We start from the raw sequence: 14495 nt of genomic DNA, 5'->3' as shown, positions 1-14495 counted from the left end.
AGGTTAGATTTGAAGTATGCACCAGAGTTCTTAGAGCACAATAAATGCTTAGCAAGTGTTGGTTCCTCCCCGATGCCCCATGACAAGTGCTTCCGTGGAAGGGCCACCCAGGTACTTGCACTTGGGGTACTAAGCCTCTGTGCCCGTGCAGCCCTAGGTGGAGCCATTTACATCCTTATTTATGCTCCTGATAGGAACAGAATAACTGCCGTAAGGAAAATGTGGCTATCTTGTTTTTACTCAGGGAAAACGGTGATATAAGACGAAAAATGATATGCTTCAAAAGCAATTTTCTTTTTTCCCATAAATTCCCTATTATTTGTCTTATTGTATTTTATTACTTTTTCACCACCTGCAGGTTTCAACATTTCCCATGTTCTTTGGAGCCCTAAGAAACAATGAATGCATTTCTAATATGGCCCCAGATATTTTCCTTCCCATGAACTTATGTTACTCGAGAAAAAAGCTGCTGTATTCCACCTTCTCCCTAACTTGTCAGTGTTAGTGGTCAGGTAAATTGAAAGAAAAAAGATCTTGAAAACCAGAAAGAACTGAGCTTGAATTCTGAATCTGATCTTGCCACTTCAAGGATGGATTTTTTTCCTTTTCCAAAATGAGCATCCTAACGACTCCTACCCAGTTGGATGGTGAGTAGAAAGTGAGACAACCCACAGAAAGTACATGGCGCATGGTAGGCGTTGCACACACTTACATCACGCCCCGTCTGCCTTCGCCTTCATTGTTCTTGGTTTGATTTCCTTTTCAAACACAATTGGCTAGCTTAGGAGTAAGTATGGCATCTTTGAAACCATCTGCAGGCAGATTTTGGTGAATAAAAATGGAAACTAAACCTGTTGATTTTACTCTTATTTATGCCTGCTGAAGACATCATGTGTTCATGCCTTTGCGGAGGCACTCGCTTTTTATCCAAGATGCCTGCACGTTTGAGTGATGTGATATCATTTTAAAGAACCATAAAACATGGCCCTCACACACACATACAAACCGGATATGGTAACAAATTAATACACTTGGTTTATTCAGAGCATCTCTGCCTGCGGTAGGTTGACACCAGGACAAACTGAGGAACTTGGGCCAGGGGACGGCAGCAAATGGCCGGAGAGCTGCAAAGGACAGAGGGCGGCAGGTGCAGAGTGAGAGCATCATGCAAAGCCCTTCAGCAGGGTCAGGAAACTCACCACGGTCATCCAGGGCCATCCAAGCTTCTGGCGGCAGATGGTGGTGACAATACAATAGGAAAACATCAAGAATAACCAAAGACTATGAGAAATTACAGAGAGCAACCCTCTCCATGGAGCAGCTACCTAGGCGCAAAATAAACCTTTTCTTTTCTTTTGGCTGGAAAAGTGGGAAATGACTGCTAAAACTCAAATAGGTGTAGGAGGGAAAACATGGAAGTCTGTTTACCAAGCTTAACACATTTCAAGTTCAAGGTAACGTCACAGTTGGCGCCGCTGAAAGAGCAGGCACACCCTTCTCGTCTAAAAGGAGTATTGAACGAACAGACAGGTCATAGTTTAGAATTTTCTAGGGACAAGGAGGGAAAAGGAAAGATCTGTGGAATTTAATATATGTGGTCCATCACGATTCAGTGAAAACTATTTTGGGGACATCAATACCGTAATGGGCCTTAACGTGTTTTAAATCACTAATCGTCTAACTAAACTCATAATGGAGGCCTTCCACTGAATAATTAATATTAAATATTCTAACTGGCATCAAGGATATATTGGCTACAAGGAAATGATGAAAAGTTTGATTAAAATGGACTTTTATCAGAGAAACTAAGTGACATAAAAATGATATGGCAGTAGCATTAACCCCCTGATCTCAGCTGTTTGGCATCTTGAGGCGGTCTTACAGGCTAGGGTTTTTTGCATTTTTCAGGAAGTTTGAGTCAACAATGGAGATATCTTCATCTCACAAAGAACTAAGTCGCCACTAATTCCTCATTTTGTCCCCTGCATGGAGTGAGGCGGTGTCTGACGAGACAAACAGGTAGCTGACTCGGCACAGCAGGACAAGCAGAGACTAGATTTTCAGCGCAGGGAGCCAGAGGAGAGGGGATGGAATCTGGTGGGGTAACAGCGCCTTTCCCGATTTTCAAAAGGCATTACGTTCTGTCATATGCAGGTGCAAGAGATATGATCTAGACAGGTTCTTCAGCTCATCGTAGCTTCTCTCCAAAGTCAGGGCAGTGATCACAGACTTGAGCACTAAAAGGTGGCCTTTCACGCACGGAAAGGCAGTTCAGATAAAGTTGTGCCACCAGGAAGGTGTCAGAAAGCCGGGCCATGATTAGCTGTATCTAGATGATGTGCACCAGGCCCCTGTCCAGTGCCTTGCGGAGAAGGAGTCCCTGGAATGGTTTCAAACCCGGGCTGGACATCTGATTGCTGCCATGCCGGCTGGGAGCAATGCATATATGCTCACGAAACCTCTTATTTGACAAACTGGCTCTGTGGCAGAGAAAAGTACTCAATTAGGCAGCATGGAGATTTTGTCTACCTCCACAGGCCCAGATGGCCGAGGCCCCACCCACACCGGACACACGCTCACACACATATATACCTAATGTGCCGATTGCTCATGTTTTCATTGCACTCACTCAATCCCTAGCTTAGCTTTAGCAAAGACCAGTCCCATGGCATTGGTGGAAATCTTTGCAGGACTCGAATGTCACTGCCATCTGCTTGGCAAGTGCTATAAAACAATGCAAGGTTGGCAAAGGAACACTGAGTAGCTGTGAGCAGAGCAGAAGCTCCCTCGAAGAGAACCAGAGCAATCAGGGAGGGAGAAGGTCTTCAAGCAGCCAGGTAAATGACAGTCGAGGGCATAGAGGAGGCCCAGATAAAATGCTGTCAGGGATAATACATGTAGTGGGCGGGGTGCAGGTCGTAAGCTTCAAAATTAGCTGCGTGCTCGTGACTGAGTCTTACTGGGTGGGCAAAAGCATATGCAGACAGGAAAGCTGAAACCGACAAAATGAACCAACTGAAATGTTAAAGCAGAAGTATGTTCTTATGGCATGTTCTTCTGATCTGAACACAATCCTACCCAACACGAAAACACTGGGAACACACTTAGGAAGCAAGTTTATTTTGGGTTCCTAGGAAGCAAGCATAAGCTGTTTGCTCCTTCTAAAGTTGCTCTTTCTACCCGAAATCAGTTCTAGTATGTTGCTTCTCATTACACAGCCAAGTTAAAGCTGCTTGAGACAATCGGAGACACATTTTTCTCCCCCTCGAGTAATTTATGTAATATGGGTTAGAGCAACATCAGGACTGGGAGCCAAGTACAGCCTGAGCATGCCTCTGTCCCGCATCAATCTCGGGAAAGGGAGTCTCTCTGTCCCCGGGAATGCTCACGCAGCTTTCTACCGGAAAATGTCTTATCACTTTTTTTCCTTCTGGGTGGACATTATTCTTAATCTTAAAGAACCAAAGTACCAGTTTGCAGATACTGCTTTTTCAACTCTGGGGAGTGTTCTAACAAAACAGGATTCTCTTTTTGGTAGACAAAGTATATTGCTTAATGTTCATCTAGCAATTATGCATTAAACTGTTCATATTTCAAGGGCAGGACCCAAGGGGATGGGAAAAGAATTGATTTTATGACAGTGTTACAGAGATGGTTGAAAGGCATTACCTAACCTGTATATTAGTAATGTTCTCTGTCATATACAAAGATGAATAAGACAGAGTCCCTGTCCTCAAAGGTACTTACAGTTGAGGGAGAAAGACAAGAAGGTGAGCAAATGATACAAGGGAGTGTGATAATGACAGTTTGATTCTTTTTTTTTTTTTTGTAAACTTTATATTTTTTAACTATTTGGGCTTAGGCTGCATGTATCATGACTCTTTACCTTTAAATATGTCAGTCAGTATGTAATTCTACAGAACAAGGATGTTCTTTTTTTTTTTAAGATTTTATTTTTAAGTAATCTCTATACGCGATGTGGGGTTTGAACTTACAACCCCAACATCAAGAGGTGCATGTTCTACTGACTGAGCCAGCGATGCACCCCCACAGAGTTTGGTTCTGATTCTGAGCTGGATAACCTTAGTTCCAGAGGCTAAATGTACAAACTTGCAGCCAGACCGCTTGGGTTCAAATCCCACCTCTGCCATCTCTAGCTCTTGAACTTGGGCCACTGTACTTGTGCTCTTGCCTATGAAATGGGGATAATAATAGGGTTGCTTTGGAGTCACAGGGTTGCTGTGAACATTACGTAAGTCAGTAGACATAAAGCATTTAGAACAGTGCCTGGCACATATTAAATGCTCATTTAGAGTTGACTATTTAGAAGTCTGGACTTCTACAGATTCCAGGGAAAAGAGACATTCTCATGAAAAATTAGTGTTATATTAGAAAACAGCATCCTGAAACAAATGGTCAAGAAAATTCAGAAGAAATTCTTGCCCATCACTTACTTATACAAAAACAAATCTATTTTCATCCGTATGCCAATGTATTAAAAACCTGTTAAATACATGGTCCTGTGTTAGGTCCTGGAGGTGGGTGTAAAACATGGTGGATATAGAACAATATCCCTTATTTTGAGGAATTTATAATCCAAAGGGGTGCAAAGGGACAGCAAAGCATCATAATCTAATCTAGGTGGTTTTCAGTGGCACTAGAAAGGTGTCAAACAAATGTCATGGAAGTTAAAAGTACAAGGAGCTAAAGAAACATGACATGGGAACTCTGAACTATCTTGGAGGTAGAAGGATGGAGGTGTCAAGCAGGCGGTTGTAACTGGGGTCTCAGGAAGAGTGAGATAGGAAGGTTAGCCAGGTTCATTTTGGAATTATCATCAGAGTGGTGAGAACTGAATCTGTGGGAATGAAGGCAGCTGCTCAGCGAGAATCTACACGGTGGGTGTCAGCAGCGGGGGGAGGGATAGAGGCAGAATCAGCCAGAAGCGTCAGTGTCAGAAGCCCGGGGCAAGAGGCTACTGTGCCAGTGGGTGGTGTGGAAATAGAGCCGGTAGGGATGAGCCACTCTTCTTAAGGTAGGAAATGTGAGACCTAGAGGAAGGAAGGAGGAGGGTGGAGGGGAGGTCTTTGTTTTCTCTGATGGACCGGAGTCAAGTGCATGGGGTCGTCCTGCCACTTGAGCCTTATATGAAACTCCCTACCCACAGGAATTACTGTCTCCCAGCATGTCCATTAGTACAGCTTGTTACTCAGATCAGATTGGTTTGCTATGTCCTCTTGCTCTTGGCCATCTGGACCACTGGTCTTTCCCCAGAGTTGGCTAATCCTTTAGTCTCAGTTATACCCCCAGTGTATCACCACGCAGGTGTTGGCTTTCCCCTTGTCCATGCTGCGGGCTCTCAAAGAACTGTGCACCTGAACCTATGCATTTACAGTGTAGGCGGCGGGTGGGGGGAGGCAACTGCCAAGGGACTTCAAGATGCAGCCAACAGAGGGGTAGTTGATGGCACAGGATCTCCGAGAAGCCAGCAGGAATGAGCTCTGTTGTATGAGACTGACTCACTCAAGAAACATGTCTTCCCCAGAAATAAAATTAAAAAGAGCTAACACTATGAAAAAAAAAATCGCTAAAATATGTCAGGCAGGCTCTTCACTAAGGGTTTTGCTTATGTTACTGTACTAGTAAGTACAGTACTACTCAATACCAGCCCCATACAGAGGCCCTAAGACCATCCCCATTCGTAGATGCAAAAACTGAGACTGGAGCAGTCAGATCCCTTGGCCAAGGTCACACAGGTGATGAGTGACAGAGCTGGGGCTGTAATTATGGCCTGACTCCAAGTTCATGCCCTCGTGGTCTGTCCTCAGGAAGTGTGGTCAGTGAGGACAGCAAGTCTGAACTGTGGGGGGCAGAAGTGGAGGAGCTCATGTTGAGTGTCTCAAGGTCATAAAGGAGAGGAAGTGAGGTCATCTCTAGAGATGGGGCTTGGGGGGTTTAGTCATCTTCACAGAATTTAACGGGAGTAGAACAGGGTTGGAACGGCCACTGTGGGATAGTCAAGGGAGCCGACAGCACGACTAAAAGGAATTCTGGACAGCAGCAGGGGCCAGCTGGGGCTGCGTAATGTGCAGTTTGTAGTGGAACCAATGAAGGCATTTTTATGAGTTTTTCCAGCAACCTTTCACCGCCTGCATACATAGGACCACAGAAGAGATGTTTTTGCTCACTCCTTAGGACTCAACACTTGATTACAAGCCCGGAAGAGCAACATCATGTGCCGATGCACTGAACCATCTGCAGAGAAGGAATGATGGGATCCCGTGGGGCCAGGGATGGGCCAGGTGGGAACAATGGAGGCTTGGGATGCGCGAGTAGCACGTTCTCTGCTGGAGGGACTGACCACAAGGAGGCCTGTAAAAACAGCGGGGCTGGGAGGCTGAAGTGAAAAAGCAGCTGCTTGCAAAAATACATACACTGATGTTCACACATTAGAGCAGCCTAGGAAACGACCGCTTCCCTACTCACTCAGAGTGAGTCATCGTTTGTGTCGGGCAAGAAGAAGGGAATGCTGATTTCATTGTGTTTACTACCAGACAGCATGGGGGGCTGGACAGGATGGTAAAACATCGGTCCTGGTAAAAGCCTGGTGTTTGCTAGCGAGGTTGTATTACAACCGCGCTCTGCTTTCCAAAACACCACCCTCAGGAGACAAGAAATAAAGTCATTTTTCTTCAGAGGCAGAAGATTTAACATTGCTTAACAGTAATACTTAACATCCTTAGCCCTTAACCTTAGGCAACATCCTAACTACCAAGTGCTAGGAATTGTCTTTTTCCCGGGCTGGCTAGGGCTCCGGCCTTACTGCGGGAAGTGACTTTCAGCCTGGCAGCAGGTTGCATGAGCCCACTTTAAAGATGGCTGAATTCCATGAAAGCAGAGCAGGGGGCTCCTTGACCAGGGCTACTAGCTCACTCCCTGCCTGGGGAAGGGGGGCGCGGGAGGGGTGTGTGTACATCTTCTGTGTGTCAATGGTTCCAAATTTGGCATACAAATCAGCATTACTGAGTTAACTTAAAAACTCCTGTGATGCTCTCCACAAACCTCATAGGAACCAAATCAGGTAGGAGCACATTTAGTCCACTGTAAGGTTGGCCACCAACTTCCCATAGATAGAATTATTCCTTTTTTTTTTTTAAGATTTATTTTATTTATTTGAGAGAGAGAGAGCACAAGCAGGGGAAAGGGCAGAGGGAGAGGAAGAGGGAGGGAAGCAGACTCCCCGCTGAGCACGGAGCTGGGGTGCAGGGCTCCAACCCACGACCCTGAGATCATGACCTGAGCCGAAATCAAGAGCCGGACACTTAACTGACTGAGCCACCCAGGCGCCCCTGAATTATTCCTACTTCTAATTAAAAATTTAACTCCATAAATATCGTAAAGTTCCCTGCCTCTGTGACAAAGAGGGGATGCGGTGCCTACAGAGATGCGCTGCCCACCCTCTTCTGGCAGAGGGAGAGAGCGGTGGAGTTGCTGTGATTCAGTCTGGTGAACAGTGAAATCTCCAGGGTGGGGGAGACTAGAAAGCCGGGGTAAATGTCGCTGGCACACAGAGCTGGATCAGCAGTGGGTCCCCTGCCTCTGCATTCTGCATCTTGTTGGGTAAATATGGAGCCCCCCATGGATTGGAGGCACATCGGTGAGGATGCTCTGCATCTCCCCTTGAGATGCTGAGATGGAAAATTGAGGTGGAACTCCTCCATTTGAAAACTAGTAGCAGGGACCTCTCGTGCATTTGTCTGAGCTCCATTTACTGTCCATCATGGTGACTGCTGGTTGCCAGGTAGCCACAAAGGTCTGTTTGCTCCTGCAGCTAACCATGCCTACCACCACGCGCATGTGTGAGCGCACTGTTGGTCAAAATTGTTTTTCGTCTAAGATGCTTCCCTTCCAGCTACAGTTATAATCTTGGGGCTGGCAGGGTTTTGTCAATTCATGCATTGTGATGATAACTCCAGAGCCACAAACAGCATAAATGTATTGCCTTTGTCAGAAAACTCCCTCTGCAATGTTTAATCCTAAAATAGACTTGTTGAGAGTCAGCTACGATTGAGCATTTCAGGGCTTACTAGTAAAAAATAAAAAGGAGTTGGAAATTCAGAGGACTTTCTGCTAATAATCACTAAACTAAGCATTTGTTGCATTGTCATAAAAAGTTGATTTGCTGCCTCCTGTCTGAGTGAGTAGGGTCCTGAGGATGGACTGGTACCATGTCTCCGGTTTCCAGATTCTCAGGGCTTGATATGGAGTAGATGATTAATAGATATATGGGAAATGAATGAGTGAAGTTTATAGGGTTTTCAATGTTATTTCTGTGCTTTTGATTTGTACCAAAAAAAAAAAAAAAAAAATCCATTTCCGCAGTCTGGTGCAAGTTGGCCAGGAAGACGTTAAACTGTTTCCAGTTTTTTCTTTTTTTCTTCCCTCTCATAAGAACATACTACTTTCCATCTGCCTTAACCACAATTTCCATACACTTCAACACTGAGAGCCAGAAATGTTATATTTAAAGCAAATTTTGGAGATGACTTCCATTTTTTTTAAATGAAAACAAAATACTAGGCCAGAGAAAAATAAAGAGAGGAAAGAAATCAAGAATGAGAAAAGACTATAAGACAACATACAAAAAAAGAAAACAGGGAGAGAAATAAGATACAGTTGTACAGAGGCTTTTAAAATATTGTAGTTAGAGTATCCCACCCAATCAGTGTTAACAATTGGTTCTCCACTAGATTTGAGATTTTATTACTTTTGAAAATCAACATACTATTTATAAGAGCAGACGGTCACTTAGGCTACGGCTGTGGCAAGATCCAGGATGGTATTTCTGTAAATTCACACACAGAATTACAGCCGATGTGAAACTCAACACAGTAACTCCCACTGGGATAACACTTCAACAATTCCACTTTGATGAAAAAGCTCTATTTAAGACCCTCACCCCTCTTTTTAAAAGGAGATATTCCATAACATTTCAGTTTTCTGGCTGGCATTAACCTTTCTTTGTTTGTTTGGTTCCCCCCTGCCCCCCGAACTCATGATTTCTCACACTCCTGCTTCGCTCCCATAGTAGCTGCACTAGACATGATCTTGGAAAGTTTTCCTCTTTGTCATGGGCTACTGATAGCGGACCCAAATTATTCTTCATCTCAGAGATAAGAGCACAGGCCTTTGAGAATTGTATCTCATTTTCAGGGGCGTCTAGTTACAGTGTAAGTGGATCGTGTTGGGCCAGAATCACCAAGCAAACTTTTCCCACGCGATTATTTCCTTTCCCCACTGTGTCTGCGCCTCTCAGCAATATTTGCTGACTGCCTAGCGAACCTGGTCAGATTCTAAATCAAGCAAAGAACATCTTCCCAGGTTCACATTTCTCTCCAGCTTTTTAACACCCACACGAAGCTCCAAGGTTAAGGCTGGCTCACCCTTCCTTGGAGGTAACTGCTAGGACAGAGGATTTACTATTTTATTGTCCTTCAGCTTGGTGCAGGATGTTCAATACTATTTTTATAGCAATGGCTTAGGATTTCCATTCTGTATCCAATATTCTTGCTGACATGTTCAATTGCAATGATATACTATTTTCTTCCCTTAAAAAATAACCCACAAGTGTTCCAATTATTAGCACAGTTGTGAAGATGGCACGAGGGTTATCGCAGACGGCAGTGGGGAAAATTATAACATATTCCCCATTTCAAAGCCAGATTTCTATTTCATGTAGATTTCTCTAAAGACATTATTTGTAGGTAAGCTGGTGATAGGAGACCCATGAGTGATCTACCTGGGTAAGGATGCGTACTGTCTCTCCATCCCCTCAAAGCGGACGTTGTGTGCATTCCCATCTGGACCCTTTCCAGACACCTGTGGAGAGAAAAGTAATTAGAGATGAAGATCCATTATACACCCTGGTTACTGACAATGCATTGCAAAGTTATAATCAGCTGCTACTGCCTGCCAAAAATCAACCATGGAAAAGCAAGCAAGATCTCACTATTGCTATAGGAACTGATGATCAAGCCACAAACATGGCATTTCACAACAAAGTCACTTCTTTCAAAAAGGGTCATTGTCAAGCTGACCCCTTCCTGTCACCAAGCCAGGGAGATTCTGTAGGCTATAAGACCATTTTTTTTCCTTTTACATATGCTTCAGTTTTTAGAACAGTTTGAGACTTACAGAAAAACAGAAATAGTACAGAGTTCCTGGAACTCAATTTCCCTATTCCTAACATCTCATGTAAGTGTGGTACATTTCTTACAATTAATGAATCAATATCAATACATTATTGTTAACTAGATCCCACAGTTGATTTGGATTTTTACCCAACCCCTTTCCTGTTCCAGAATCCCCTATTACATTTAGTCATGTCTCTTTAGGCTTCTCTTGGCTGTGACAAGGACAGTGTTTTTTTTTTTTTTTTCCCCCTAAGATTTTATTTATTTGTCTGAGAGAGAGAGAGAACACAAATGGGAGAGCAACACAAAAGGGAGAAGCAGACTCTCTGAGCAGGGAGTCCGACACAGGGCTCCATCCCAGGACCCTAGGGTCAAAACCTGAGCCAAAGGCAGACACCCAACCAACTAAGCCACCCAGGTGCCCCAGGACCGTATTTTTTAAAAGTACCTTTTCCATGAAAACTTTCTTTACTAACAGGGCTTGGTGACAAACAACTGTTTACTCCGCAGCTTCCATGAAGCCCTCCCTCACCCAAACCTCACTTAGTTCCGTCCCTTAGGAACTACCACAGAGAAGTGATTGCCTCTTTTCTAACTAGGGTTGATCTTTAGTATTTTTTTCCCTTCCTTTGTACTTCCTGTGTTCACCTCTCGTCCGGTCTCCTCCATCAGCCTCTGAGACTCTGAAGAGCAGTGCCTGGCCCCAGTAAGTTCTCAATAAAGCGTGCTAGTTCTGTGAATGTAATGACCTTATACGTAGTCCTTCTGCATCTATCATAGCAATCAAAAACAGGATGAATGCATCCAGGTATTTAAAAGTACTGTTGACTTGTCAATTCATCACCTGTTCGTGTCAACACATGTGGTTTTGTGGCTCGCTTATGTGCTGGCTCTTATCCTGGGCTAGCCCTCACGGAATGGGCATGGAAAGGGTAAACAGAACACCTGGACCATTATAAGAGGGAAGGGAAAGTTTGCTAGTAAGCACAGGAAGAAATGGTGTCAAGTCAGTGAGGGAAATTTTTCTAGGTAGTATTCAACTTGCAAGTTATTTTCTTCCTGCCAAAGGTTCTAGCTCTCTATGAAACCACCATCCCAGCTTGGGTGGTGTGTGTAGGGAGGGTTTATTGTGAGAGGTGTTACAAAACAAGTATACACACTCATTTAGAGTAAGAAAGACTATTTCCAGTGTCAAATTATTAGAGGAGGCTCTTCAGAGTGTGTCCTGCAAAACTTCTTTATATTTCACCAATACATGGAACAGGAATGGCCAGAATTATTTGAGTGGGTAAGAGTCCAGTGAATTACTGAGGTAAGGATGAAGATTGCACATATAAACTTAGAAGCAACTGCAGGGAGACTGAGAATTCTCTGCATTAGGATAAAAGCCCTGATTTAAACCACTGACCTTTCTAACAAAGATCAGAGACAAGGATGGTATCAGACAAACAGGGGATAAAGAAATGGCACAGAAAAAGAAGGGAAGGATAGAGTTCCTGTCCTCAGCCACTTCTATCTAAGGTTTGTTTTGTTTTTAACCTGGTTTTAACCTTGTTTTGGTTATGGAGGAAGAATTAGCATGAATACCAAGACTATGCTGACGATCATTTCATTGTGATTGTTGGGCATTATGCATATGTATCCCTAGTATGGCTCTAGACATTTACAAGTGATCTTTTTCTGGTGGCCACAAAACTCCAAGTTAATACTTTCAGCACTGTTAGGCAGAACTGGCCTGGCCCAATGGCGGCCATCCACATTCTGGTGTCTCTAGGAGGCAGCACCCAGGTGCCTCTTCTTTCTGGTGAGTTACCAGCATAAGAGATTATATGAAACGTAGGATGATCCCTATCTTAGGGAAGCTCTAGTGTTGTTGGGAAAACAAGCATCAGAAATGAAATAATTAAAGAATGATGTAGGACAACGTGTGATCCCATGCCATTCAGGCTGTTACTAACAGAAGTACAGGTGACACCGGGAGGTGTCAGGAAAAACTTCACGGAAGTAGCAGAACATAGACCAAAGATGGGTGGCATGCTTCTATATCAAAACTTACTCTCTTCTTCACAAAATGTGTAGATATTTAATTATTATATTTATATTGTGCATATATCATGCTTCTCTATTAACATGACATCTTTAATGCAATCATGGACTTAGTGATTACTGAGCACCTACTGTAGCCCAATGCCATGCTAGCCATATATTTAAAGGAATGAACAAGGGCTGGATTTCTTCATCACGTTGAATATAGAGGAGACAGGCCTGCAAACAATTACGGTACAATGAGATCACTGCTAGAGTGTCAGCATGAGAGAGGAGGCAGTAGGAGTCTGAAGAAACAGATACCAAAGTCCACTTGGCAGAGTTGAAGACAGCTTCATATGGGTGTTGAAGCTTCATCGAAAACTTGAATATGAATGAGGAGAAGTTTTTGGGGGGAGAAGGTGTAGGAGTAGCAGGAGAAGGCATTCTAAGTAGAAAGAACAAAAATGAAACAATATGGAGGCATTTAAAAAAAGAAAAGCACTGTGTTTTCAGGGAAAGTCAAGATTTTGGTAAAGGAAGAAACAGAGCCTATTAAGGAAAAGGATACTAACAATAGCAACACCACCACTACTATTAGGGCTATAGCCATTATTGCCACTATGGCAACTTTTTTCCTACTGGGCTTTGGTTTTTTAGAGCACTTCTAGGTTCACAGCAAAACTGAGAGGAAGGTACAGAGAGTTCCTATCCCACTGCCCCACACACTCCGCCATTATCATCACCCCCCCACCATGTGCTATATTTGTTACAACTGATGAACTTACATTGACACATCATCACTCAAAGTCCAGAGTTTACATTAGGACTCACTATTGGGGATGTACATTCTATTGGGTTTGAACAAATGTATGACATGTATCCATCATTAGAGTATCATACAGAATATTTTCATTGCCCTAAAAATTCTCTATGCTCTGCCTACTCATTCCTCCCTCTCTCCAAACCCATGGCAACCACTGGTCTTTTTACTGTTTCCATAGTTTTGCCTTTTCCAGAATGTCATGTAGTTGGAATCTTACAGTCTGTAGCCTTTTTTATGTTGTCTTCTTCCACTTAGTAGTATGTATTTAAGTTCCATCCATGTCTTTTCATGCTTGACAACTCATTTCTTTTTAGTGCTAAATAATATTGCATTGTCCAGATATACCACTTTATCAATTCATCTACTGAAGGACATCTTGGTGGCTTCCAAATTTTAGCAATAATAAAGCTGCTATAAACATTGTGTGCAGATTTTTGCATGAAGGTAAGTTTTTAATGCCCTTATGTAAATACCAAATAGTACAGTTGCTGGGTTGTATGGTCAGAGTATGAAACTGCTGAACTATCTTCCAAAGTATGGTACCATTTTACATTCCTGCTAGTGATGAATGAGAGTTCGTGTTGCTCCACATCCTCACCAGCATTTGGGGTTGTCAGTGTTCCAGATTTTGGTCATTCTAATGGGTGTGTGGTGATATCTTATTGTTGTTTTAATTATATTTTCCTGATGACCTATGATGTGGAGCATCTTTTCATAGGCTTATTTGCTATCCGTATATCTTCTTTGTTGGGGTGTCTGTTAAGGTATCTTTGGTCCATATTTTAATTGGTTTGTTTCTTTTCTTATTATGGGGTTTTAAGAGTTCTTTGTAGTTTTCAATAACAGTCCTTTATCATATCATATGTGTCTTTTGCAAACATTTTTTTCCAGTCTGTGGTTTATCTTTTCATTCTCTTGACAGTGTTTATTGCAGAGCAGAACTTTTTAATTTTAATGAAGTCCAGGTTACCAATTCTTTCTTTCATGGATCTTGCCTTTGGTGTCATATCTAAAAAAGTCATTACCAAAACCAAGATCATCTAGATTTATTTTCTATGTTATCTTCTAGTAGTTTTATAGTTTTGCATTCTAAATTTGTGTCGGTGATTCATGTTGATTTTTGTAAAGGGTGTAAGGTCCATGTCTAGATTCATTTTTTTTTTAAAGATTTTATTTATTTATTTGATGAGAGAGACACAGCGAGAGAGGGAACACAAGCAGGGGGAGTGGGAGAGGGAGAAGCAGGCTTCCCGCTGAGCAGGGAGCCCGATGCGGGGCTCGATCCCAGGACCCCGGGATTGTGACCTGAGCCAAAGGTAGACGCTTAACCACTGAGCCACCCAGGCGCCCCTAGATTCATTTTTTTTACATGTTGAATGTCCAGTTTTTCCAGCACCATTTGAAAAGACTATCTTTGCTCCATTGTATCATCTTTATACCTTTGTCAGATG

At 43.1% G+C, this 14495-nt stretch overlaps 1 protein-coding gene across 3 annotated transcripts in view; it reads right to left on the bottom strand.

Annotated features, from left to right (window-relative positions):
* The window catches only part of PARD3B (par-3 family cell polarity regulator beta), a 995854-nt gene that overhangs the window by 43399 nt on the left and 937960 nt on the right, over positions 1 to 14495 (bottom strand). For all 3 annotated transcript variants that reach the window (XM_078071225.1, XM_078071226.1, XM_078071228.1), the window contains one exon: positions 9800 to 9879. In XM_078071225.1, the coding sequence (XP_077927351.1) occupies positions 9800 to 9879 (80 nt within the window). The remainder of the gene's footprint in view (positions 1 to 9799; positions 9880 to 14495) is intronic.

Source organism: Halichoerus grypus, chromosome 4 (genome assembly GCF_964656455.1).
Source record: "Halichoerus grypus chromosome 4, mHalGry1.hap1.1, whole genome shotgun sequence".
In the NCBI taxonomy this organism is placed as follows: domain Eukaryota; kingdom Metazoa; phylum Chordata; class Mammalia; order Carnivora; family Phocidae; genus Halichoerus; species Halichoerus grypus.
This window is presented reverse-complemented; position numbering and strand designations above follow the sequence as displayed.